This window comes from Oncorhynchus clarkii, chromosome 1 (assembly GCF_045791955.1).
Source record: "Oncorhynchus clarkii lewisi isolate Uvic-CL-2024 chromosome 1, UVic_Ocla_1.0, whole genome shotgun sequence".
In the NCBI taxonomy this organism is placed as follows: Eukaryota; Metazoa; Chordata; class Actinopteri; order Salmoniformes; family Salmonidae; genus Oncorhynchus; species Oncorhynchus clarkii.
Window position 1 is genome coordinate 69,261,722 of NC_092147.1, and position 21,475 is coordinate 69,283,196.

Here is a 21,475-nt window from a genome sequence, read left to right on the forward strand (position 1 = left end):
TTTTTCTTCTCCAATAAATGTGTTATTTGCATTTATGAAATAAACCCACCAGTTGAAACATCACGATTTGACCAGTGTTTTAACAGTTCCCCTGCTTTCAGGAGAGGATAGAGAGAGAAATATAATACTTTCTGTAGGGCCAATGTAATTATGGTGCTTTGCTGGTTGGCTTGCCTTGAGCAACAGTCTCTCAGAATCCCCTGTAGGTTGACAGAGGATGTCTGATATATTCCCTTTAAACTAAAGGCGCAAAGGACATAAGCAGTGATTTAAATGTACCACAACCTCTAAACATTGTGCATTACAAAACACAAATTACCACAGCCCAACCAACACCAGGTCAGGTCAAAGTTCAGATGCTTTATTCAAAGTGCATCCCTACCATAGAGATAGATCGAGGACTAATCTTTGTATATGTGCCATTATAGCATCTGTGACAACATGAGCGCATCTCCATGTTTAAGTAGATCCCTCCTGATGACCTGGGTGGACATGACGCCAACAGGGTCACAAGGAGGGATCAGCCAATGAAGTTGGAAGTCCCACCCAGTTGACTATATTGTAATGGTGGAAGCCCTCAATGGCGCTGCCCATGCTAATATGACTTTTTGGCCACTAGAGGCCTCTGTCATTCTCAATGATCTCTACTCCTATGAATAATATCACTAGGAGTAATTAGTACAGATACGCCTCATTTTCTCTGTGTGCCACCCTTTAAACAGGAAGTCCTTCCAGGCAATGTACATTTGGTAAAAGTGACTTTGAATAGGAGAAAGTCTGTAGGAATCCAATAGTGTGCTGTTGTTCATGGTTGTGCCCCTAGGTAGCAGCACATCTCTTTCTCTTGAGCTACATGAGTGGAAAAAAAAGAGTTCACTGTTTTTCACAATCGCTTGCTTCATTTTACCAGGAGATTGTCCTAACAATCAGCAAGTAGGGACACTCATGGCCATTGAAACAGAGTCTCCCACCTTGGATAGGTACCACATATAATATACCTCAGTGTAAATAAATTCTCACTGAAGAGGTTTGACTTGCTAAGGAGCAATACATTTTCTTCCATAAATTGTTACCATCTCAATCAAGTCCATCATAAAGTAAATGTTCAGAATAACTTAAGTAGAAATTCCTCTCTTGCAAGAGTCAAAAGAGTGTTGAAAGGATGTTTTTCCTAAAAGTGACTTTTGACTTGAGTATTGGTGTCACTAAGCTCTGCAGACAGTATCTCCAAAATGAACTAATCTTTGAGACCAATATGGGTTGGTTTGGATTTAAAATGCAGACCCCCCCCCCCTCCAAATATGCATAAATAATGTTCAATAAGTTAATAAATAAAATATCTGTCGTCTGGGTGTATTTACAAAGGGTAAAAATGTACAAAACCCCTAATTCAACACATTTCATTATCTTTTAGAGATACCTTTCACTTTCCAACAGTATAGCATATCTGACTTCATATTGCTGTTGCCTATTCCAACCAAATGCACTCCATTTATCCTGTCCTCTCTTGAAATCGACTCTATACATTAAATCAAAAGGGACAGAATCAATAAAAGCTGCTTAAGCGATGTTTAAAAAGTATCTTTGTGTACATACTGCTGCTCAACACCAGTGTCTGTGTGTGTGTGTAGATTGGGGGGGGGGTAATGCCCACAGATCATGTTGAGAAGTCTGGGGTGTCATGCAGCTAAATGTCCTCTGTCAACTATTTACATCAAGTCACCTGGCACTTTCACCTTAAATGATTTCCATTGACATGATCAACCATAAAAATCATTGCTAATATTGTTCAAAGAACAACACTATTCCAGTAGACTATCAATTTTCTTCAGGCCGGCTATCCTCTAAGCCAGTTAGCAGCTATTAAACACATTACATTATAAAATATAATCAAGATCACACTGTAGAATATAACGCAGTTTCAATCACCTTTACAAAAAAAATCCCAAACAAAAACAATCTTCACATCAAAGCAGGCAGTAGTCGACAAAAATAGCTTTGTTCACGAGTCCTCGTGAGAGCTTTTTACAAGTCAGTTTGTGCTCCCGCATGTGTGTGCCCAATCATCTCCTCTCCTGTTTAAAAACAACCCCACACACCAGGGCTGCTCCATATTACACTGACCATAAAGAAAAGAGACGAAATTCAAAAACGAATGCTTTGAATAATAAAAAAAAACGATCTGAGCCGCAGACAGACAGGGGGCGACAGAGAGGAGAGAGAAGCGAGCCTCAGCGGTCTCTGCAGGTGGGCAGGTTGACGAAAGTGAAGATGTTGTACTCTATGAGGATGGAGAAGCAGAGAAAGATGGAGTACATGAACAGACACACCAGGCCCAGACGACGGTCCAGTTTCCACCCGTTCAGATGTACCCCCAGGACCTGAGAGAGAGAGAGAGGTGGGAAGAGATTAAGAAATTATATCTATAGTTGCTCAATTCAAATTCAATTGTGCATAAACTGTGTAAAATACAAAACACGAGTACATTTGAGTATTTTAAAAAGTACTAAAAGGTCACTCACCGTGAGGAACACAGACCCCAACAGAAGTCCCACAGAGAAGATGAGCCCCTTGCTGTTCAGTTGAATCTAAGAGAAGAACGGGTTAAACAGAAGAGGATAAACCACGGGGTTGGGAACTGATTTACAACACTTTTGCACCCGTGTAAAGTGTACACCTGCTATTTCCAAAAGAGAATAACAGTTTGAAAAACAACACCAACTTTACACAACCAAACTGATGCATTAGAAGGACGCCATCTCTTTTGAATTCGAGCCCTTCTGAAATGAATACAGTACATCAGCTGTTCTCTGTGTATCCTCTTCTACACCCTCAATACACAGCTCGATTCTCTAACACACAGTCAAAGCCTTCATTCAGAATAATCATGTCACACTCCAAAAGCAGCAAAGCTGTATGTAGGCATTCCTTCACAGCACCCCCACGTGTGTTTGATCTAGTGGGGTTATGGGCTGCAGGTGCACTCAGCTCTATATTTCACTTGGACTGCCGAAAGCTACTTTTCTCCTCCCTCTTTCAGCTGTTAGGACCATCTCCCTCCCATGCCAAGCTGGAAGATATGTTTATCTACAGAGATCACAAATAACACATGCTCCAATGGCTATGTTAGCATGACATGACTAATATTGTATATAAACCTACATACCATTGGTACCATGTGACATGAGCAGAGAGGGCTCTGGACAGAAGATCAATTGTGTCATCTCTCACATGATAAAGCAACATCAAAATGACCTTCTCAGAATAGGCCGAGCATGTCTAAGTGTCACAGGGGTTGTACATGGCAGTTTTGATTGTGTATTGCTAGTAGAGGTTTACTAAAGACCGTACACAGTCAGGGTTAGGAGAAATGGTGTTTGCTACTTACGTAGGAGCCGTAGTTGATGGCTAGGGTCTGCAGGGCCCAGGGTAGTCCCAGTCCAATAAGGATATCAAACACATTACTGCCTATAGAGTTAGACACAGCCATGTCCCCGAGACCTGAGAGAGAGAAAGAGAGAGATGAGTCATAGGCCGAGAAATATAAATCAAAAGACAGAAGGAGGGAGAGGGAGGCAGAGAGAGAGAGAGATGTTGGTAAACATCTGTAACATCAATAAAGAATTCCAACTTGCTGAGGTATTCAGGTTGCCACAAACAACAAACACAACAACAACAAACAGACTGTCAGGGAATGTGGTTCCCATTTCCCCCTCTCAGACAGACGGATGAATATTTGACAGGGGGAGTGGGAATTAACACAGATTTAAAAAATCGAGGAAGGAACCACACTGTGTTTTCTTCTGTCACAAGACTCTGTCACAGAGGTTGGGAGGGGACCTGGGTGACACCCAGACTGCCTCATCCCTTCTCTCTTTCCCCTCTCTCTGTTGACCAGGTACACAGACCGTATGGAGCTGTTTGATTCCTGGGTGTTGGTTCATGGGGCAGGTGAGCAGCAATGCAAACAGCCTGGTAGAGAAAGTACTCTGTCCTCACCTTGCCGTGCCACTATAAGACTGGCCATGCAATCAGGGACACTGGTGCCAGCTGCCAGGAAGGTGATGCCCATGATAACATCAGGGATACCCAGAGTAAACCCGATCACTGTTACCTGAAGGGAATAGACACACATCAGTCTGTCTGTCTGTCTGTCTGTCCGTCTGTCTGTCTGTCTGTCCATCTGTCTGTCTGTGTCTGTGTCCTCACCATCCAGACCATGACATAGGAAAAGCCAGCAATCCAGAGGGTGGAGTTGACGAAGGAGACCATGAACCATCTCTCCCAGCGAGGGGTGGCACAGTTAGGCACCGTGAAGAACAGGAGCAGGCACAAAGGCCAGGCCAACAGCCACTTGATCTTATTACAGCACCCAGCTAGAGAGAGAGAGAAAGAGAGAGAGAAAAAGATAGAGAAAGGAAGAAGAGATGTAGTTTCAATGTGTTCTTTGCTTAGATTACATTGTGTGATGCTTTTATTGAGGAAATCTAAAAATACCTTTAGGTGGGTGTGAATGTGGCTGACCAACACAATAAAGAGAGCTCAGAGAGACTGAAAATTGTTTGAAACCCTTTAATGTTATTAAAAGAATTATACCTGGGGCATGAAAGGGCACGAAAGGTCCCTCCCCTTCTTCCTCATCCTCCTCTTCCTCATTATTCTCACTGTCTTCGTTCTCGTTTTCCGTCTCGTTGCCAGACTCCACCCCTCCCCTGTCGTCCTCTCCATGGTGACCACGGCGACCATTGACGCCCCTTTCGGGCCCGCCCAGTCCATTCTCCAGGCCCCGCCTACCGCCGACTTTCACCGCGACCTCCGAGTCTCCGTTCGTGAACGGCCGGGTGCTAATCAGACGCTGTCTCTGCACATATGCATGCACACGTTATAGCTAAGGCCCTGTGTTTTGGTTAATCATGTCACATGACCTGGATTTTAAACTTTATTTAAAGCTTTTTCATCAAACTATCCCCTTTTCTTTTATTGTTAGATAGACCAGCACCACCCTCAAAAAATTGCTAATTCCCATTTCTGGAAAAGGCTTAAAATAAAGGTTAAAATCCATGTAATATGACATGACTTATCAAAAAACAGGTCTCTAGTCATAGCCTATACTGTACAAACACATGCCATTTTCTGAACATGTTTGTACAGCATAAGTATGCTGTAAGAATATCATTTCTTCATACCCACACAGCAAACAGAAATGCCCACGTGTGCAGAAGGCCATGGGAAAGTGTGTGTGTGTGTGTTTGTGTCTGTGTGGTCCTACCTCAGTGATGAGCATGCATGAGGCCATGGTGTGGTGTGTGTGTGTGTTTGTGTGTGTGTGGTCCTACCTCAATGATGAGCATGCATGAGGCCATGGTGAGGTGTGTGTGTGTTTGTGTCTGTGTGGTCCTACCTCAGTGATGAGCATGCATGAGGCCATGGCGAGGTGTGTGTGTGTGTGTTTGTGTCTGTGTGGTCCTACCTCAATGATGAGCATGCATGAGGCCATGGTGAGGTGTGTGTGTGTGTGTGTGTTTGTGTCTGTGTGGTCCTACCTCAGTGATGAGCATGCATGAGGCCATGGTGAGGTGTGTGTGTGTGGTCCTACCTCAGTGATGAGCATGCATGAGGCCATGGTGAGGTGTGTTTGTGTGTGTGTGTGTGTGTGGTCCTACCTCAGTGATGAGCATGCGTGAGGCCATGGTGAGGTGTGTATGTGTATGTGTTTGTGTTTGTGTGTGTGTGTGTGTGTGTGTGTGTGTGTGTGTGTGTGTGTGTGTGTGTGTGTGTGTGTGTGTGTGTGTGGTCCTACCTCAGTGATGAGCATGCGTGAGGCCATGGTGAGGCGGGTGCGAGGGGAGAAGTGGCTGGTGATCATGATCCTCATGCCGGCATCAGAGAAGGACAGCTGGTGGGGGTAGGCTGACAGCAACTCATCTACCATCAACACTGACTGCTTTCTGTGTAAGTTAGCTACAAGAGAGCGTGAGAGAAAGAGAGAGAGAGACATGATGCAAACACACACACACAGACACACGTATGACAGAACAGGCAGACCATACCTTTCTTCAGCAGGACAGCGGTGGCATCACAATTGTCATCCAGGTCGGCGTTACTGGCTGTGCCATTCCCCAGGCTGGACGGGTTCTTCTTCCGCCTCTCCAGGAAGCGCACAATGTTCGAGTTAAACCTGTACACAGAAACGAACAACGCGACAGTTAAACCTAGACAAAGAGCGGCAGAACAAGGACGTGGATCCGACTTCATTGTTTTGAAGTGTGCACCGATGGTTTCAGACACAAGACTTACTTCATTATCAAAATGTAGCCGAAATACATCAGAACCAGTGTCAGAGACTCCCACCTGGAACAAACATCAAGAGGGATTCAATTGAAGCAGATTTTTAACAGCTATACAATACAACACATAACATATGTACTGTATACACAAGAAAGTGAAAGCCATATTTACCACGAAACTTTTTCATCATATATGAACTGTAAGGAGAAAAAGAAGAATGATACTGAACACTTGGAAGAATGCCTGGAAGTACAGTAAAAAAACATTGTGATTCACCATTCTCTGATGTAAACAGTACTGTATGGATCCACTGTAGTTGCACCCTCTGATCAACAGGATGCAACATACTAAAATCCAAATCCTACTCTGGGATTGCGACCCGGAGGCTCCGTATGGAGGGTGTGACGCAATTACGGAGCCTCTGGAGGCCCAATTGAGCTCCGTACCGCATTGCCGTGCGCCTCCCAAATGTTGTAACAATGCGGAGAGCTCCGTTTAGTTCCGCATTGACATGATTGGTTGATGGTAGGTGGGGGCGGGATGTCCTGTGTAAACACAAACTCGCTTCCTTGACAACTTCCTTCACAACAGCTCTGCTCTACGAAGCGCAAGAAGTAGGAATGGTCTGACTTGTGCAGATGTCGGATTAACCATGCAGAGCCATGAAGGCTCACTTCCCTGGTTTGCAATGGTCCGGCTCCACTCACCACTATGAGAGCAGAGATGGAGAGGGTGTAGTACACGGAGTCTCTCAGAAGAGACCAACGAGACAGATGCACCGCCTGAGAGTGAGACAGAGAGAGAGAGAGAGAAAAAAGATAAAGAGAATGGGAGAGAGTGGAATAGACAACATTTTAACCCGGGGTATTCATCCCTTCTGGTGTATGTGTGTATACCTGAGCAAGTCAAGGTACGGAAACCTACCTGGCCAGCAAATATTCCACACACTCCGATAATGCAGAGGATATTGAAGACGGCGGAGCCCACAATCGTGCCCACCCCCACATCCCCTTTAGTGATAAACACACCTGCACAGGGACAGAAAGAAAGAGAACAGAAGTTATACAATGATTGGTAATGGAGTGTTACAAGCTTGTACATGTAAAGTATTGACATGGCCAACATAGTGTCCCTTGACTTTTTCTATATTTTGTTATGTTACAGCCTTATTCTAAAATGGATAAAATAAAACAATTTGCAATCAGCAATCTACACACAATGACCCACAATGCCAAAGCGAAAAACAGATTTTTAGACATTTTGGAAAAATTTATTCAAAACAAAAAACAGAAATACCTTATTTACATAAGTATTCAGAACCATTGCTATGGGACTTGAAATTGAGCTAAGGTGCACCCTGTTTCCATTGATCATCCTTTTTTAAATACTACTTTTCGCTGCAACTCCCGTACAGACTCGGGAGAGGCGAAGGTCGAGAGCCACGCAGCCTCCGAAACATGACCCTGCCAAGCCACACTGCTTCTTGACACACTGCTCTCTTAACCCGGAAGCCAGGCACACCAATTTGTCAGAGGAAACACCGTCCAACTGACGACGGTGTCAGCGTGCATGTGCCCGGCCCGCCACAGGAACAAGGACATCCCGGCCGGCCAAACCCTCCCCTAACCCGGATGACGCTGGGCCAATTGTGCACCGCCTAATCGTCTCCCAGTCGCGGCCGGTTGCGACACAGCCCGGGCTCAAACCCAGATCTGTAGTGATGCCTTTAGCACTGCGATGCAGTGCCTTAGACCGCTGTGCCCCTCGGGAGGCCCTTCCATTGATCATCCTTGAGATGTTTCTACAACTTGATTGGAGTCCATCTGTGGTAAATTCAATTAATTGGACATGATTTGGAAAGGCACACACCTGTCCATATAAGGTCCCACAGTTGGCAGTGCATGTTAGAGCAAAAACCAAGCCATGAGGATGAAGGAATTGTCCGTAGAGCTCCGACACAGGATTGTGTCGAGGCAGAGATCTGGGGAAGAGTACCAAAAAATATCTGCAGCGTTGAAGGTCCCCAAGAACACAGTGGCCTCCATCATTCTTAAATGAAAGAAGTTTGGAACCACCAACACCCTTCCTAGAGCTGTCCGCCCGGCCAAACTGAGCAATCGGGGGAGAAGGGCCTTGGTCAGGGAGGTGACCAAGAACCCGATGGTCACTGACAGAGCTCTAGAGTTCCTCTGTTGAAATGGGAGGCCAACCATCTATGCAGCACTGCACCAATTAGGCCTTTACGGTAGAGTGGCCAGACGGAAGCCACTCCTCAATAAAAGGCACATGACAACCCACTTGGAGTTTACCAAAAGCCACCTAAAGACTCTCAGACCATGAGAAACAAGATTCTCTGGTCTGATGAAACAAAGATTGAACTCTTTGGCCTGAATGCCAAGCGTCACGTCTGGAGGAAACCTGGCACCATCCCTACGGTGAAGCATGGGGGTGGTAGATGTGGGGATGTTTTTCAGCGGCAGGGACTAGGAGACTAGTCAGGATCGAGGGAAATATGAACAGAGCAAAGTACAGAGAGATCCTTGATGAAAACCTTTTCCAGAGCGCTCAGGACCTCAGACTGGGGTGAAGTTTCACCTTCCAACAGGACAACAACAGCCAAGACATTGCAGGAGTGGCTTCGGGACAAGTCTCTGAATGTCCTTGAGTGGCCCAGCCAGAGCCCGGAATTGAACCCGATCGAACATCTCTGGAGAGACTTGAAAATAGCTGTGCAGAGACGCTCCCCATCCAACCTCACAGAGCTCGAGAGGATCTGCAGAGAAGAATGTGAGAAACTCCCCAAACACAGGTGTGCCAAGCTTGTAGCGTCATACCCAAGAAGAATCAAGGCTGTAATTGCTGTCAAAGGTGCTTCAACATAGTACAGCGTAAAGAGTCTGAATACTTATGTAAATGTGATATTTCAGGTTTTTGTAGTAAAATAAATTAGCAGACAAAAAGTCATTATGGGATATTGTGTTCGAGATGGATGAGATTTTTTTAAATCAATTTTAGAATAAGGCTGTGATCTAATAAAATGTGGAAAAAGTTACGGGGTCTGAATACTTTCCTGAAAGTACTGCATATCACTATCACTCTTTAAAACATACTGGGACTGCTGATAAAGTAAAACATAAAAAAAGTATGTGTGTGTCCAATGAAAGATGTGGATGTGTCCATCTACGTGTCTGTACGTCTCACCGATGACAGAGGTGAAGAGTTCAGGAGCTGAGCTGCCGGCCGCCATGAAGGTTGCACCTGCCACATCCTCACTAAGATGAAGACGCTGAGATAGCCAGAGCGACAGAGGCAGAGAGAGAGAGAAAAAGAGAGTGAGTATAGGGGGAGTAGAAAGCACATCTTGAATTGTGTGCTTAAAATTAATTCCAGTTGAATTGAACCCGACCCTGTTACAGAATAGTGTATTACATTCTTACCTCGCATATCTTCTCCAGAGACGGAACAAAGTAGTCATCACACACTAGGGCCAGTGCATAGAACATGTACATTGCCTATAGAGGAATTACACAATCAAATCGTCAGAACATGCATGCACATATAAGAACAAACAAATCTCAGCAGTGTTCTGGAACCTTTCAGATCCCCATGTGATGCAGTGATAGAGTCCCAATGTGTCAGTGTTTTCTGAGGAGGTATCCTAAGCTGAGACACTGTGCCAGTGACCTCATATGCCAGCTAAGTCTCTATACAACATCTGGCACCCAAGCCTGCCAGAGAGACGCTGCCCTTTTTATGATGGCTAGGCAACTTTGCCGTGGTGTAAATTATTTAAGCAAAAATACTTTAAAGTACTACTTAAGTCGTTTTTTGGAGTATATTTTACTTCACTACATTACTAAAGACAATTATGTACTTTTTTACTCCATACATTTTCCCTGACACCCAAAAGTACTACTTACATTTCGAATGCTTAGCAGGACAAAACATTTGTCCAATTCACACACTTATCAAGAGAACGTCCCTGGTCATCCATACTGTCTCTGATCTGGCGGACTCACTAAACACGAATGCTTCGTTTAAAAATTATGTCCGAGTGTTGGAGTGTTGGAGTGTGCCCCTGGCTATCCATATGATAATAAAACAAGAAAATAGTGATGTCTGTTTTGCTTAATATAAAGAATGTTAAATTATTTATACTTTTACTTTTGATACTTAAGTATATTTTCCTCAAGTAGTATTTTACTGGGTGACTCACTTTTACTTGAGTCAATTTTTATTAAGGTATCTTTACTTTTATGACTACTGGGTACGTTTTCCACCACTGCAACTGTGTTAAAGACACAATCCTGCTTGTCAATGCATTGCATCACACGGTCAATGGCAGGTAGCCATTGTATGTAGAGTAGATAGTGTGTTGAGTGTAGAACGGGGAGGTGGTGGGGTGGGGGGGTTACACTCACAAATAGGACATGTAAGGCCACCGCTCCCTCTGTGCGCTCCTTGTTGGTGAACAGGTCTGTGGGGAACTCATGTAGTGCTGGAGAGAAAACACACACAATATTACTGAGAAAACACTGTCTCATTTAATGCAGCAGAAACTTGTGCAGTGGCACTATCATACACAGTCCATTTGAGTGACAGGACCTAAAAATAGCATTGCCATGAGTGTGTGTGTACACGCACACATGCCAGCGTGTGTTTGTTTGTGTGTATTTGTAAGGGGAGCCGTGTGTGTGAATGTATGTGCGTGTTGATGGCTGCACAATGTGCAGTGACATTCTCCCTCTGAACACCCAAGAGGTTGTGTGAGTCAGCGAGCTTCAGCCTGCCCTCAGTGCCCGAACACAACCATTTCAGCTCATAAGAACTGACAAGGCCCGAAAGAGAGAGAGCGAGAGAGAGAGAGAGAGAGAGAGAGAGAGAGAGAGAGAGAGAGAGAGAAAAGAAGGGGTGAGGATGTGTGAATTGTGTAGGGTTGTAAGACACATCGTTGTGTTGGATTTTAATGGCCTCGTCCCTCCCTACCTCCTTCCAATTTTACATTCCCATTTTAATCATTTAACAGATATTATTGTCCAGAGTGGCTTTCAAATAGTGTGTTCCAGTAAGCTGAATCAACTACATAGTACGATCATGGTTAGAAAACCTGGCTTCAAAACCCTCAATCCATCCCTTCCCCCCACCATCCTTTTAGTACAGTACAGAGATATTCTCCCAGTAGGCACTACTGTACCATTCAGTTGGCAGGTCAGCAACACACATGCATTTCACACTGTGGCTCTGCAGCCAAAGCAACCAGTGCTAGGGCTAGTGCCCACTCTGCGCCCAGTGCTGCCCACTCTCATACAGGGCAATCACTCAGGGAGCCACTCACCCAACCAACCCTGCTGCCAACAGCGCAACTAGCAAGTATGGCTTCACTAAACAAAGCTCCACACACAGGCACACACACTGTGCGAATAATTACAAATACCTCAACCACACTCCAACCAACAACAAACAAATGAAGACATCAACAAACACCAAAACAACAGTTGGCTAGACACTTAGGTAAAGAAGATGGCTCCCTTACCCAATTTTGTGTTGGAGTTCACTTCAGCTTAGTTCAGTGATTCTTGGTAAAAAATAAAATAAAATTATTGGTCACATACACGTTAAGCTGATGTAATTGCGAAATGCTTGTGTTTCTATCTCTAACAGTGCAGTAATATCTAACAATACACACAAATCTGAAATAAATGAATAGAATTAAGAATATATAAATATATGGACGCGCAATGTCGGAGTGGCATAGACTAAAATACAGTAGAATAGAATACAGTATATACATATGAGATGAGTAATTCAAAATATGTAAACATTACTAAAGTGGCCAGTGATTTCAAGTCTATGTATATAGGGCAGCAGCCTCTAGGGTGCTAGTGATGGCTATTTAACTGTCTGATGGCCTTGAGATTGAACCACAGCTTCTGTCTCTCGATCCCAGCTTTGATGCATCTGTAGTGACCTCGCCTTCTGGATGATAGCGGGGTGAACAGGCAGTGGCTCGGGGGGTTGTTGTCCTTGATGATCCTTTTGGCCTTCCCGCGACATTGGGTGCTGTAGGTGTCCTGGAGGGCAGGTAGTGTGCCCCTGTCAGACCGCACCACCCTCTGGATAGCCCTACGGTTACGGGCGGTGCAGTTGCCGTTCCAGGCGGTGATACAATTGTGCATCTATAGAAGTTTGTGAGGGTTTTAGGTGCCAATCCAAATTTCTTCAGCCTCCTGAGGTTGAAGAGGCGCTTCTTCACCACACTGTCTGTGTGGGTGGACTATTTCAGTTTGTCTGTGATGTGTACTCAGAGAAACTTGAAGCTTTCCACCTTCTCCACTGCGGTCCCGTCAATGTGGATAGGGGCGTGCTCCCTCTGCCGTTTCCTGAAGTCCACGATCAGCTCCTTTGTTTTGTTTACGTTGAGTGAGAGGTTATTTTCCTGTGACCACACTCCCAGGGCCCTCACCTCCTCCCTGTAGGCTGCCTCGTCATTGTTGTTAATCATGCCTACTACTGTTGTGTCCTCTGCAAACTTGTTGATTGAGTTGAAGGTGTGTGCGTGGCCACGCAGTCATGGGTGAACAGGGAGTAAAGTGTTGAGGATCAGTGAAGTGGAGGTTTTGTTTCCTACCTCCACTGTAGCCTGTAAGGAAGTTCAGGACCCAGGTTCAGACCTAGGGCCTCGAGCTTAATGATGAGCTTGGAGGGTACTTTGGTGTTGAATGCTGAGCTGTAGTCAATCAACAGCATTCTTACATAGGTATTCCTCTTGTCCAGATGGGATAGGGCAGTGTACAGTGCAATGGCGATTGCATCATCTGTGGATCAATTAGGGTGGTAAGCAAATTGAAATGGTTCTAGGGTGTCAGGTAAGGTAGAGCTGCTATGATCCTTGACTAGTCTCTCAAAGCACTTCATGATGACAGAAGTGAGTGCTACAGGGCGATAGTCATTTAGTTCAATTACCTTTGCTTTCTTGGGTACAGGAACAATGGCAGACATCTTGAAGCATTTGGGTACAGCAGACTGGGATAGGGAGAGATTGAACATGTCCATAACACACCAGCCAGGTGGTCTGCGCATGCTCTGGGGTAGCGGCTAGGGATACCGTCTGGACCTTTGAGGGTTAACACTGTCATGACGTTGGCCTGGGGGTAGGTTTATGACAGTTATAAATACCTCTTCCCCCTTTTTCCTCTCTCTACCCTACTGATGTGAAATTTGAAAACCCCTTGGTTAACATAGAGATTCTGGGAACATCAGAAGGTGGGGGGAAATGAACTATATTATGGTAATCCGACCAATTGAACATATGTGGTGGTACTTAATGAATATGATGTCAGTTCGGTTGTCCTCTGAGAAATTCTTCTCAAAGATAAGATGTCATAAACTCTACAGTGGAAAGTCTGCACATTGTAGTTATCGGATTCACATGGAATTGTTGTTCAATTTAAATGTTTGAATATAAAATTATTGGTGAAGAGATGAAATGTAATTGTAGCTTCCAAATGAGAGATTTGGGTTTTCATAAGGTTAGGGCTCTGCTCAATCAGTGGCCCGCCCCTGTGAAGAGACATGGGCTGTAGACTGTGAAACACGCCCTTCTCCCTCCACTATATAAGCCCATGACGACAATATAATCTCCCGTTCCAAGTACGTGAGGTCTGCAGCCTCTGCGTTAAAAGGACTAACATGTCAACTAGAGAACTAAGCCAACCTCAGCGTGCTCTTTGGTTGCGAATGGTATAAACTTTGAACTCTTATTCACTACAGTAGCAACAGTAGCTGCAAATGTGGTCTAGGAAAGAACAGACAGAGTAGCCCATCTATCACACAACGACGTTACTACAACGTATCCAATTGACCACCAGAGACATTCTTTAAAGGACAAAGGACTCGGTTTGGCAACACGGCCTTCCATCTACCACCAACCTACCGAAGCGCAGCTCAGAGTAAATATTTATTGCATTTTCCTTTTCCAAATGGGCGGTAATTTAGAATGCATAAGATACTGAATTTACGATAGCACAGCTTCTCCCTTTGTCCCTCAGTCTTCCCGCTCTTTCACTCAAACCCAGCCCCTTTTCTTTTGTGTAACCAGCTGTCATATCTGTTCCGCCCGCCAGGGACGTTTTCCTTTATGACGTTATTTGTAATCAAGGTATGATTCATTCTTTGTATATGTAATTCTGTGTGATTAGTTAGATATTTAGTAAATAAATAATTGAACCCAATTTTGCATTGCTGATACAACTTGTTAGCCAGGGTTCGTGAAGAATTGACATCTTTCAGATAAGACTGAATTAAGGTGACGATTAATATTGACTGCTATGGATGTAAAATATTACTAGGTCTTTAAGAGTTTATTCGGAAGATAACAGCTCTATAAATATTATTTCGTGGTGCCCCGACTCTCTAGTTAATTACATTTACATAATTAGCTCAATCAGGTAATATTAATTACGGAGAAAGGATTTTATAGAATAGCATGTCATATCACTTAATCCGGCATAGCCAAAGACACGACAACACACTTAAATGTCTTAATCACGTCAGCCACGGAGAAGGAGAGCCCACAGTCCTTGGTAGCTGGCCGCGTCGGTGGCACTGTTTTATCCTCAAGGTGGGGCGAAAAAGGTTTTTAGCTTATCTGGAAGCAAGATGTCGGTTTCTGTGACGTGGCTGGTTTTCCTGTCTGCAGACCCTACCACATACATCTCATGTCTGAGCCGTTGAATTGCGACTCCACTTTGTCTCTGTATTGACGTTTTGCCTTTTTGATTGCCTTACGGAGGGAATAACTACACTGTTTGTATTTGGCATTATCCCCAGTCACCTTGCCATGGTTAAATGTGGTGGTAGTGGCCAGGGTTAGGGTCAATTCTGTCCATGAATCAACTGAATAAATCCCTCATTGAAAAGAGATAGCCCAGACAGATTGTACCATGTTTTGGGGCATCTTTGACCGTGTCCTTCATTCTCCCTAGTCTTACCACTCCATACAGAGGATCTTTGCACTTCATTTTGAAACCATATGAAAGCATACGCATACATATTTTACACACAAGGTTTGAGTCCTAAATTAAAAATCACATAGAACCAATGCAGGATTTCCATAAAACTTACGCATCGGTTTCCCAGTTAGGATTAAGCCCTAAGCGGTGTGAGGGTGCAGGGTTGGAGAAGAGAGCGCGTGTGGTTGGCTGGAGAGGAGAGGGGGCTAGTCTGACAGGTCATGCCCACAGAGACTCATCTCTGCTCAGCCTGGCACTGGGAAAGAACACCCCTACAGGAAGGACAAAGCTCCACATCCACATACATTACAGTAACCGCTGACCGAGACCCCACCCCATGTAGAAAAAGTTATTGTTACCATGGCGATGTGGCATCACACATAGATTCTGTAAATATTCTGAATCCACAGTAATAGCTTTCAGTGCCCTGGCCCTTATTTAGATATCCTCAAGTTTAAATCCCTACGCTAAAGTCTACTCAATGTCCTGTCTGACGGCTTAAAACAACATGCTTTCGGCTGCATTAACCATTGCTGGAAATACATAATCGATTCTACTGTACATACTGCAATAGTCTGGCTAAGTGCGTAGTGCCATACTGGAAAAAGCTTGATCCTCTGGTATGGCTAGGGAGAATGACATGGTATTAGGACAACACAAAGTGCTGTAAGGGGTGATAGAGGAGCTACGGCTGTTGTATCTGCTCTTAAAAACCGTCAGAGAGGTAAGATACGATTTGGTTTTACTCGAAAGCACGTTACACATAGTAGCTAGCACGAGATGAACGCACACGCTCCACAGACTCTCTCATAGCACATGATGGTTACTATAACCAAGTGTCAAAGAGCAATCGATTCCAATGTTAAAAGTCATCTGGAAAGCTTTTTCATTTGGACACATAATTACAATCCAATACATTGAGGCTTCAGAGCTGGTTGTAGTTATTGTATAGTTCAAGACTGTTGAACACCTGTTTGGTTTATTGCATTGTCAAGCTAGAAGTCAATCCTTTCAGCTCCTCAATCGATTTCTTCTGAAGGTTTCAGGCATGGTTAAATATATACTGAACAAAAATATACAACGCAACATTTCAAAGATTTTACTGAGTTACAATTCATATGAGGAAATCAGTCGATTGAAATCATTTCATTAGGCCCCAGTCTATGGATTTCACATGACTGGGAAAATGGATATGCATCATTTGGTCACAGATACCTTAAAAGAAATGGGCCTCACAATGGGCATCAGGATCTCGTCACGGTATTTCTGTGCGTTCAAATTGCCATCGATTACAATGCAATTGTTTTCGTTGTCCATAGCTTATGCCTGCCCATACCATAACCCCGCCGCCACCATGGGGCACTCTGTTCACAACGTTAACATCAGCAAACCGCTCGCCCACATGACCCCATATACATTGTCTGCGGTTGTGAGGCAATTGGATGTACAGCCAATTTCTCTAAAACGATTTTGGAGGCGGCTTATGGTAGAGAAATTAACATTAAAGTCTCTGGCAACAGCTCTGGAGGACATTCCTGCAGTCAGCATACCAATTGCACGCTCCCTCAAAATATGAGACATCTGTGGCATTGTGTTGTGTGATAAAACTGCACATTTTAGAGTGGCCTTTTATTGTCCCCAGCACAAGGTGAACCTGTGTCAGCTTCTTGATATGCCACACCTGTCAGGTGGATGGATTATCTTGGCAAAAGAGAAATGCTCACTAAGAGGGATTTAAACAAATTTGTGACCATAATTTGAGAGAAATAAGCCTTCTGTGCTTATGGAACATTTTGGGGATCTTTTAGTTCAGCTCATGAAACATGGGACCAACACTTTACATGTTGCGTTTATATTTTTGTTCAGTGTAAGTATAAAAAAAAAAGAAGCCAACACCTCTGATAGGGCTTTGTGTTTTGTTGTGTGAGAGGGGTTTTAAATCAGTGATAACTTTGCTCCATGGGACAGTATGTGAAGTTAAGATAACCTGTCACTTCTGTGTGGCATCACAGTGTGGATGGTGGGCGCACACGCGCACGCACACGCACACACACACCTCAAATCCCTGACTTTGAAATCTGGACTGGATCAGGCAGGATTGAACTGAGCTGTGAGCTGTGATGGCTTGCTGGGGGTAGAGGGCTGCTGAGGAACAACAGAGACTTGACTACTCTCTCTCTCTTCTTACATAAGCATCACAATCATTACATAAGGCGGTGTGTTGGAGAGAGATAGAGAGACGAGTCCTCCAAATTCTCTGCATCATTACAGAGATCTCAGGAGGTTTGAACAGTAGAAAAGATCACATTGAAGGTTTTCACCTGGTGGTGTGGTTTGTTGACTTTCGCGATGGGAATATAGAGGTGCATTGTTAGAGAGAGAACAGAGCTAGCTGTCTTCCGTGTCACACAGAACGCATACACACCTATTTATAGTTTATTTCCTTTGGGGGAAGCACATTGGATTGCACATGCTTTGTTTTAAATGTGCTATATGAATACAGATTGTGCCTGCAAGCCCAAATTACTCACACACACACACACGTGCCAGTGTACGCTGGATCAGGTGTATGCATATGTGTGCGTGTTGTATTAGCGGTGTCATGCAGTGTTGTATGTGGCTTTTGAAGTTCATCTTTAATATGAATTTAAAAAATCCAGCAGCTTTAGAAGCACAATTCCAGCACTCATCTATGAAACACTATTGTTTCTGACCTCTATGGACACCGACTGAGTGCTGTGTGGTCCTTATGCTCCCAGATGGGACAAAGGCGACCACCAATAAAGCAATAGCCAAGGTAGTTGAACTAAGGCAGCCGTGCCATACTCACCGAAATGAAGTCACCCTCGAAAAGGGATCAAAGCCTCCCACCTTTTGCATTTTCCACCTCTCCATAGCGCTCCTGAAAACATGTGTACACGGAAACATGTGGTTGCATTTCATTTTCACCACGTGCTTAAAAACAACTGGGTGGCATTACCTAATGTGTCGGACATTCATCTAATTGTGCAGAAACGGGAAGAGGATGGGGGGGAAAGAAAAAGGGGAAAGAGTGAGTGAGTTTAGTGATGGTATGCTTTCCAGTTGTGACATTAGGATATGAGTCTGATCATCCCTCAGGAATGGAAAGGAATTAAATGAGAGTAAAGGGTAGAGGAGAGGGTCAGCCACACAGGTTGAATATCCCCCGGCTCTACCACTCTGCAAAGTGCTCCTATGAATGTCTCCAGCTATGAGCTGCAATTAGCACCAGGGGTGGCTCTGAGAGAGGGTGAGATGGGTCATCTTAGCCCAGCTCCGAGCTCCTCTGGCTGGGTTATTGACCTCGCACAGCCCTGCTCACTAACTCAGACATCCAGAGCCCCAGACCATGCCAAAACCACCACTCCTCAATTAGCTCCTGTCAATCATTTAGTCACTCATTAAATGGAGTGGGCACGAAAGTGTGAAACAATGGATGGTCATCTCTCCTGTGAGATTTTCAAATAATATAACCTCCGTTTTCCTGGAACTAATTAAAGCAAGTGTGATTCAATGGTTTAGTTTTTCTATTAATTGTTTTGTTTGCATATGCTTCAAAATGTATTTCCTCATTGAGGTTAATACCATTCGTGATCTAATCTAATGTATGCCAGGCTCAACAACATATTTATCTAACGTTCCACACTCATTATGATTCACTTCTCCACGTCTCCCTTAATGGAACAGCTAACATCTAAATTAGAGTATTGCGTCATACGACTTGTAACACAACCATACCCCGAGAGTTCAATCTCTGTCAATTATCAGCGTCTCCGTGGCGACAGGTTTAAGGCTCCAGCCCGCTCCTGCGCCACAGCCTGAAATAGGCACTTCTCCTCGTCGGAAGTTACAGCGTTCCGGTCTCCAAGGAGGCTTGTTCCCTAGAGACGTCATATTCATGGAAACGCGTCTATTTCCGACTCAGAGAAGAGAGAACATAAATCATGCAACACAAGGATCAGGTCAGCAGCAGCGCATCAGGAGTGTTTGTGTGTGTGTGTGTGTGTGTGTGTGTGTGCGTGTATGAGAGCAAGAGAGCAAGAGAGTGTGAGGGAGCGAGAGAGAGCAAGAGGGCGAGTGTGAGACACCGACAGATAGTCAGAGAGAGAAAGAGAGAAAGAGAGCGAGAGAAAGGGATTGAGTCTGTATCTGTGTGCACGGGCTTGTGTGCGTGAGGAAACAGGTCGACTGTGTGAGGGAAAGAAACGCGTTTGGTCAGGGGGACCAGCAACCAACGAAAGGTTACATGGTAATGCTGCCATTTAACCAGAGCGCCAGCCAACGTGCGCAGAAAGAAATCATGGTGCTGAGATCGCGCCACTGACCTAGGCCACAGGAACACAGTGGAAGAGTACAGTTTCACAAAGAAAGTCACTGCTAAATGCATTGTTCCCAGGCAGGGCACACAGGCCCCCTGACAAAACATTCTAGGACGCAAACACTATAGATTTTCGAGTGCTAATTGCAGGATTTTCTTGTCCTTATTAGGATACATTGCTTGTGGTTTACTGCAGGTGAGTGACGTCACCAGCTCACCCGTGGTCTCTCTTGTCTAAGTAATGATAGTTAGATCATAGAGCAGCGTTTCCTCTATCTAAATTCAGATTACATCCCACGGTGTTATGCCACAATGTAGGATCAAGGGTGTCTAAATGAAAGTGTGTAAATTATGAACAGATTACATGAATCCCTAAGTAAACCAGTAAGCCCTATACAGCTCTAGTAACTCTCAGAAGAGTGCAGCTCATAAGAGAATACAAAAATGCCGTTGTGGTGAATAATATAACATAAAAGATTACAAGAGCCATCCTATGAAAAACGGCTTACCCTGAAAGTACAATTAAAATATAGTAAGTTTGCAAAGCTATTTGATTGATACAACAGAAATATATCACAGAGCTGGAAATCAGAAGCCAAATGGTGGGAAAAACACAAAACTGACCTCCTGACAGTGTCTAGGGGAAACTAACATAATTCTTCAGTAGCCTACTCCTTACAAAGGGGGTATTGCTCCCCCTAAAGGCCCCAGTGGAGTGTAGGGACTTTTAAGGGGACACAGATTTTGGGTGGGGATATGCTACTTTACTGTACTGTGTCTGAGTTGTTTTGAGGGATTGGAGGAATCATGTGACAGTCCTAGTGCTTAATTGCAAACACATTTTAGGAAGTAGAATGCTTGTAAAGAAAAGGTTATGTGCCAGAGTGGTATGTGGAGAGAGAGAGAGAGAGAGAGAGAGAGAAACAGACAGGCAGAGGGAGAGAAACATGTACCGTTATGCGTCTGTAGCAGAGTTGTTATTCTGATGAGATTGTGTGTTGCGCTAACTTCTATAAATGAGCATCAGAAAACATCCTACAATACACACAAACATCTTAGCATATTTCAGCCTGGTCTCATAGACTAGACATAACATAGGAAATGAAAATCAGGGACACTCAAATTAGTATGATATGCTAAGTTTGGTATAGCTACATCAGACAGATTGTTACTTTAGGCAAAAGTGTAAAAGGAGGGTTGTTGGTCGGGGTGGGCGTATAATGTGAATCACATCACGGACAACTTTTGTATTTTAGCACCTTTGCAACTATTTCTACTTTTTAGCTACTTTGCAACTACTTAACATGGTTAGTTAAATGGTTAGGGAAAGGGTTAGCTAACTCCTAACCCTAATCTTAACCCTAACCTCCAGCGTAGCTAATGTTAGCCACCTTGCTAACGTTAGCCAAGACCAACTGAAATTTGTTACATTTCATACGTATTGCAAATTCGTTACACATTGTAATTCGTAACATATCATACAAATTGTAATTACCATTATCATACGAAATGGATGATGGACATCCACAAATGAATACATACCATACTTAATGCAACATATCACACTGGATATTGTTTGACTATGTTATGTCTACCCCTGAGTCCACGTTGCATATTTCCTGTGGGAGAGTAACTAATAGAAATCTCTCACTGTCTCCTGACCTCTTCCATTTTCTCTCAACCATGTGGCCCATTAGAGAGAGGTGGGAGCATCAATGAGGAAAACAACAAGATCAATCCCTGCAGTTTAAACATAGCACGCATAGCCTGTCGTAAATTAGCAACACATGTATGCATGCACACACACTCATGACATGATGTAATCAGCTCAAAATTG

The 21,475-nt window shown here is 44.1% G+C and overlaps 1 protein-coding gene across 1 annotated transcript in view; it reads right to left on the reverse strand.

Moving 5' to 3' along the window:
• Positions 1-1,197: 1,197 nt before the first annotated feature.
• Positions 1,198-21,475, reverse strand: part of LOC139411484 (solute carrier family 24 member 3) — an 88,272-nt gene continuing 67,994 nt past the window's right edge. Inside the window, exons 3-17 of the mRNA XM_071157923.1 lie at positions 10,710-10,786; positions 9,726-9,800; positions 9,490-9,574; positions 7,213-7,316; positions 6,996-7,070; positions 6,460-6,485; positions 6,298-6,351; positions 6,051-6,178; positions 5,801-5,961; positions 4,597-4,861; positions 4,210-4,376; positions 4,000-4,114; positions 3,389-3,501; positions 2,523-2,588; positions 1,198-2,381 (exon numbers count right to left, since the gene is read on the reverse strand). Coding sequence (XP_071014024.1) covers positions 2,232-2,381; positions 2,523-2,588; positions 3,389-3,501; positions 4,000-4,114; positions 4,210-4,376; positions 4,597-4,861; positions 5,801-5,961; positions 6,051-6,178; positions 6,298-6,351; positions 6,460-6,485; positions 6,996-7,070; positions 7,213-7,316; positions 9,490-9,574; positions 9,726-9,800; positions 10,710-10,786 — 1,661 coding nt within the window. The 3' untranslated portion in view covers positions 1,198-2,231. The remainder of the gene's footprint in view (positions 2,382-2,522; positions 2,589-3,388; positions 3,502-3,999; positions 4,115-4,209; positions 4,377-4,596; positions 4,862-5,800; positions 5,962-6,050; positions 6,179-6,297; positions 6,352-6,459; positions 6,486-6,995; positions 7,071-7,212; positions 7,317-9,489; positions 9,575-9,725; positions 9,801-10,709; positions 10,787-21,475) is intronic.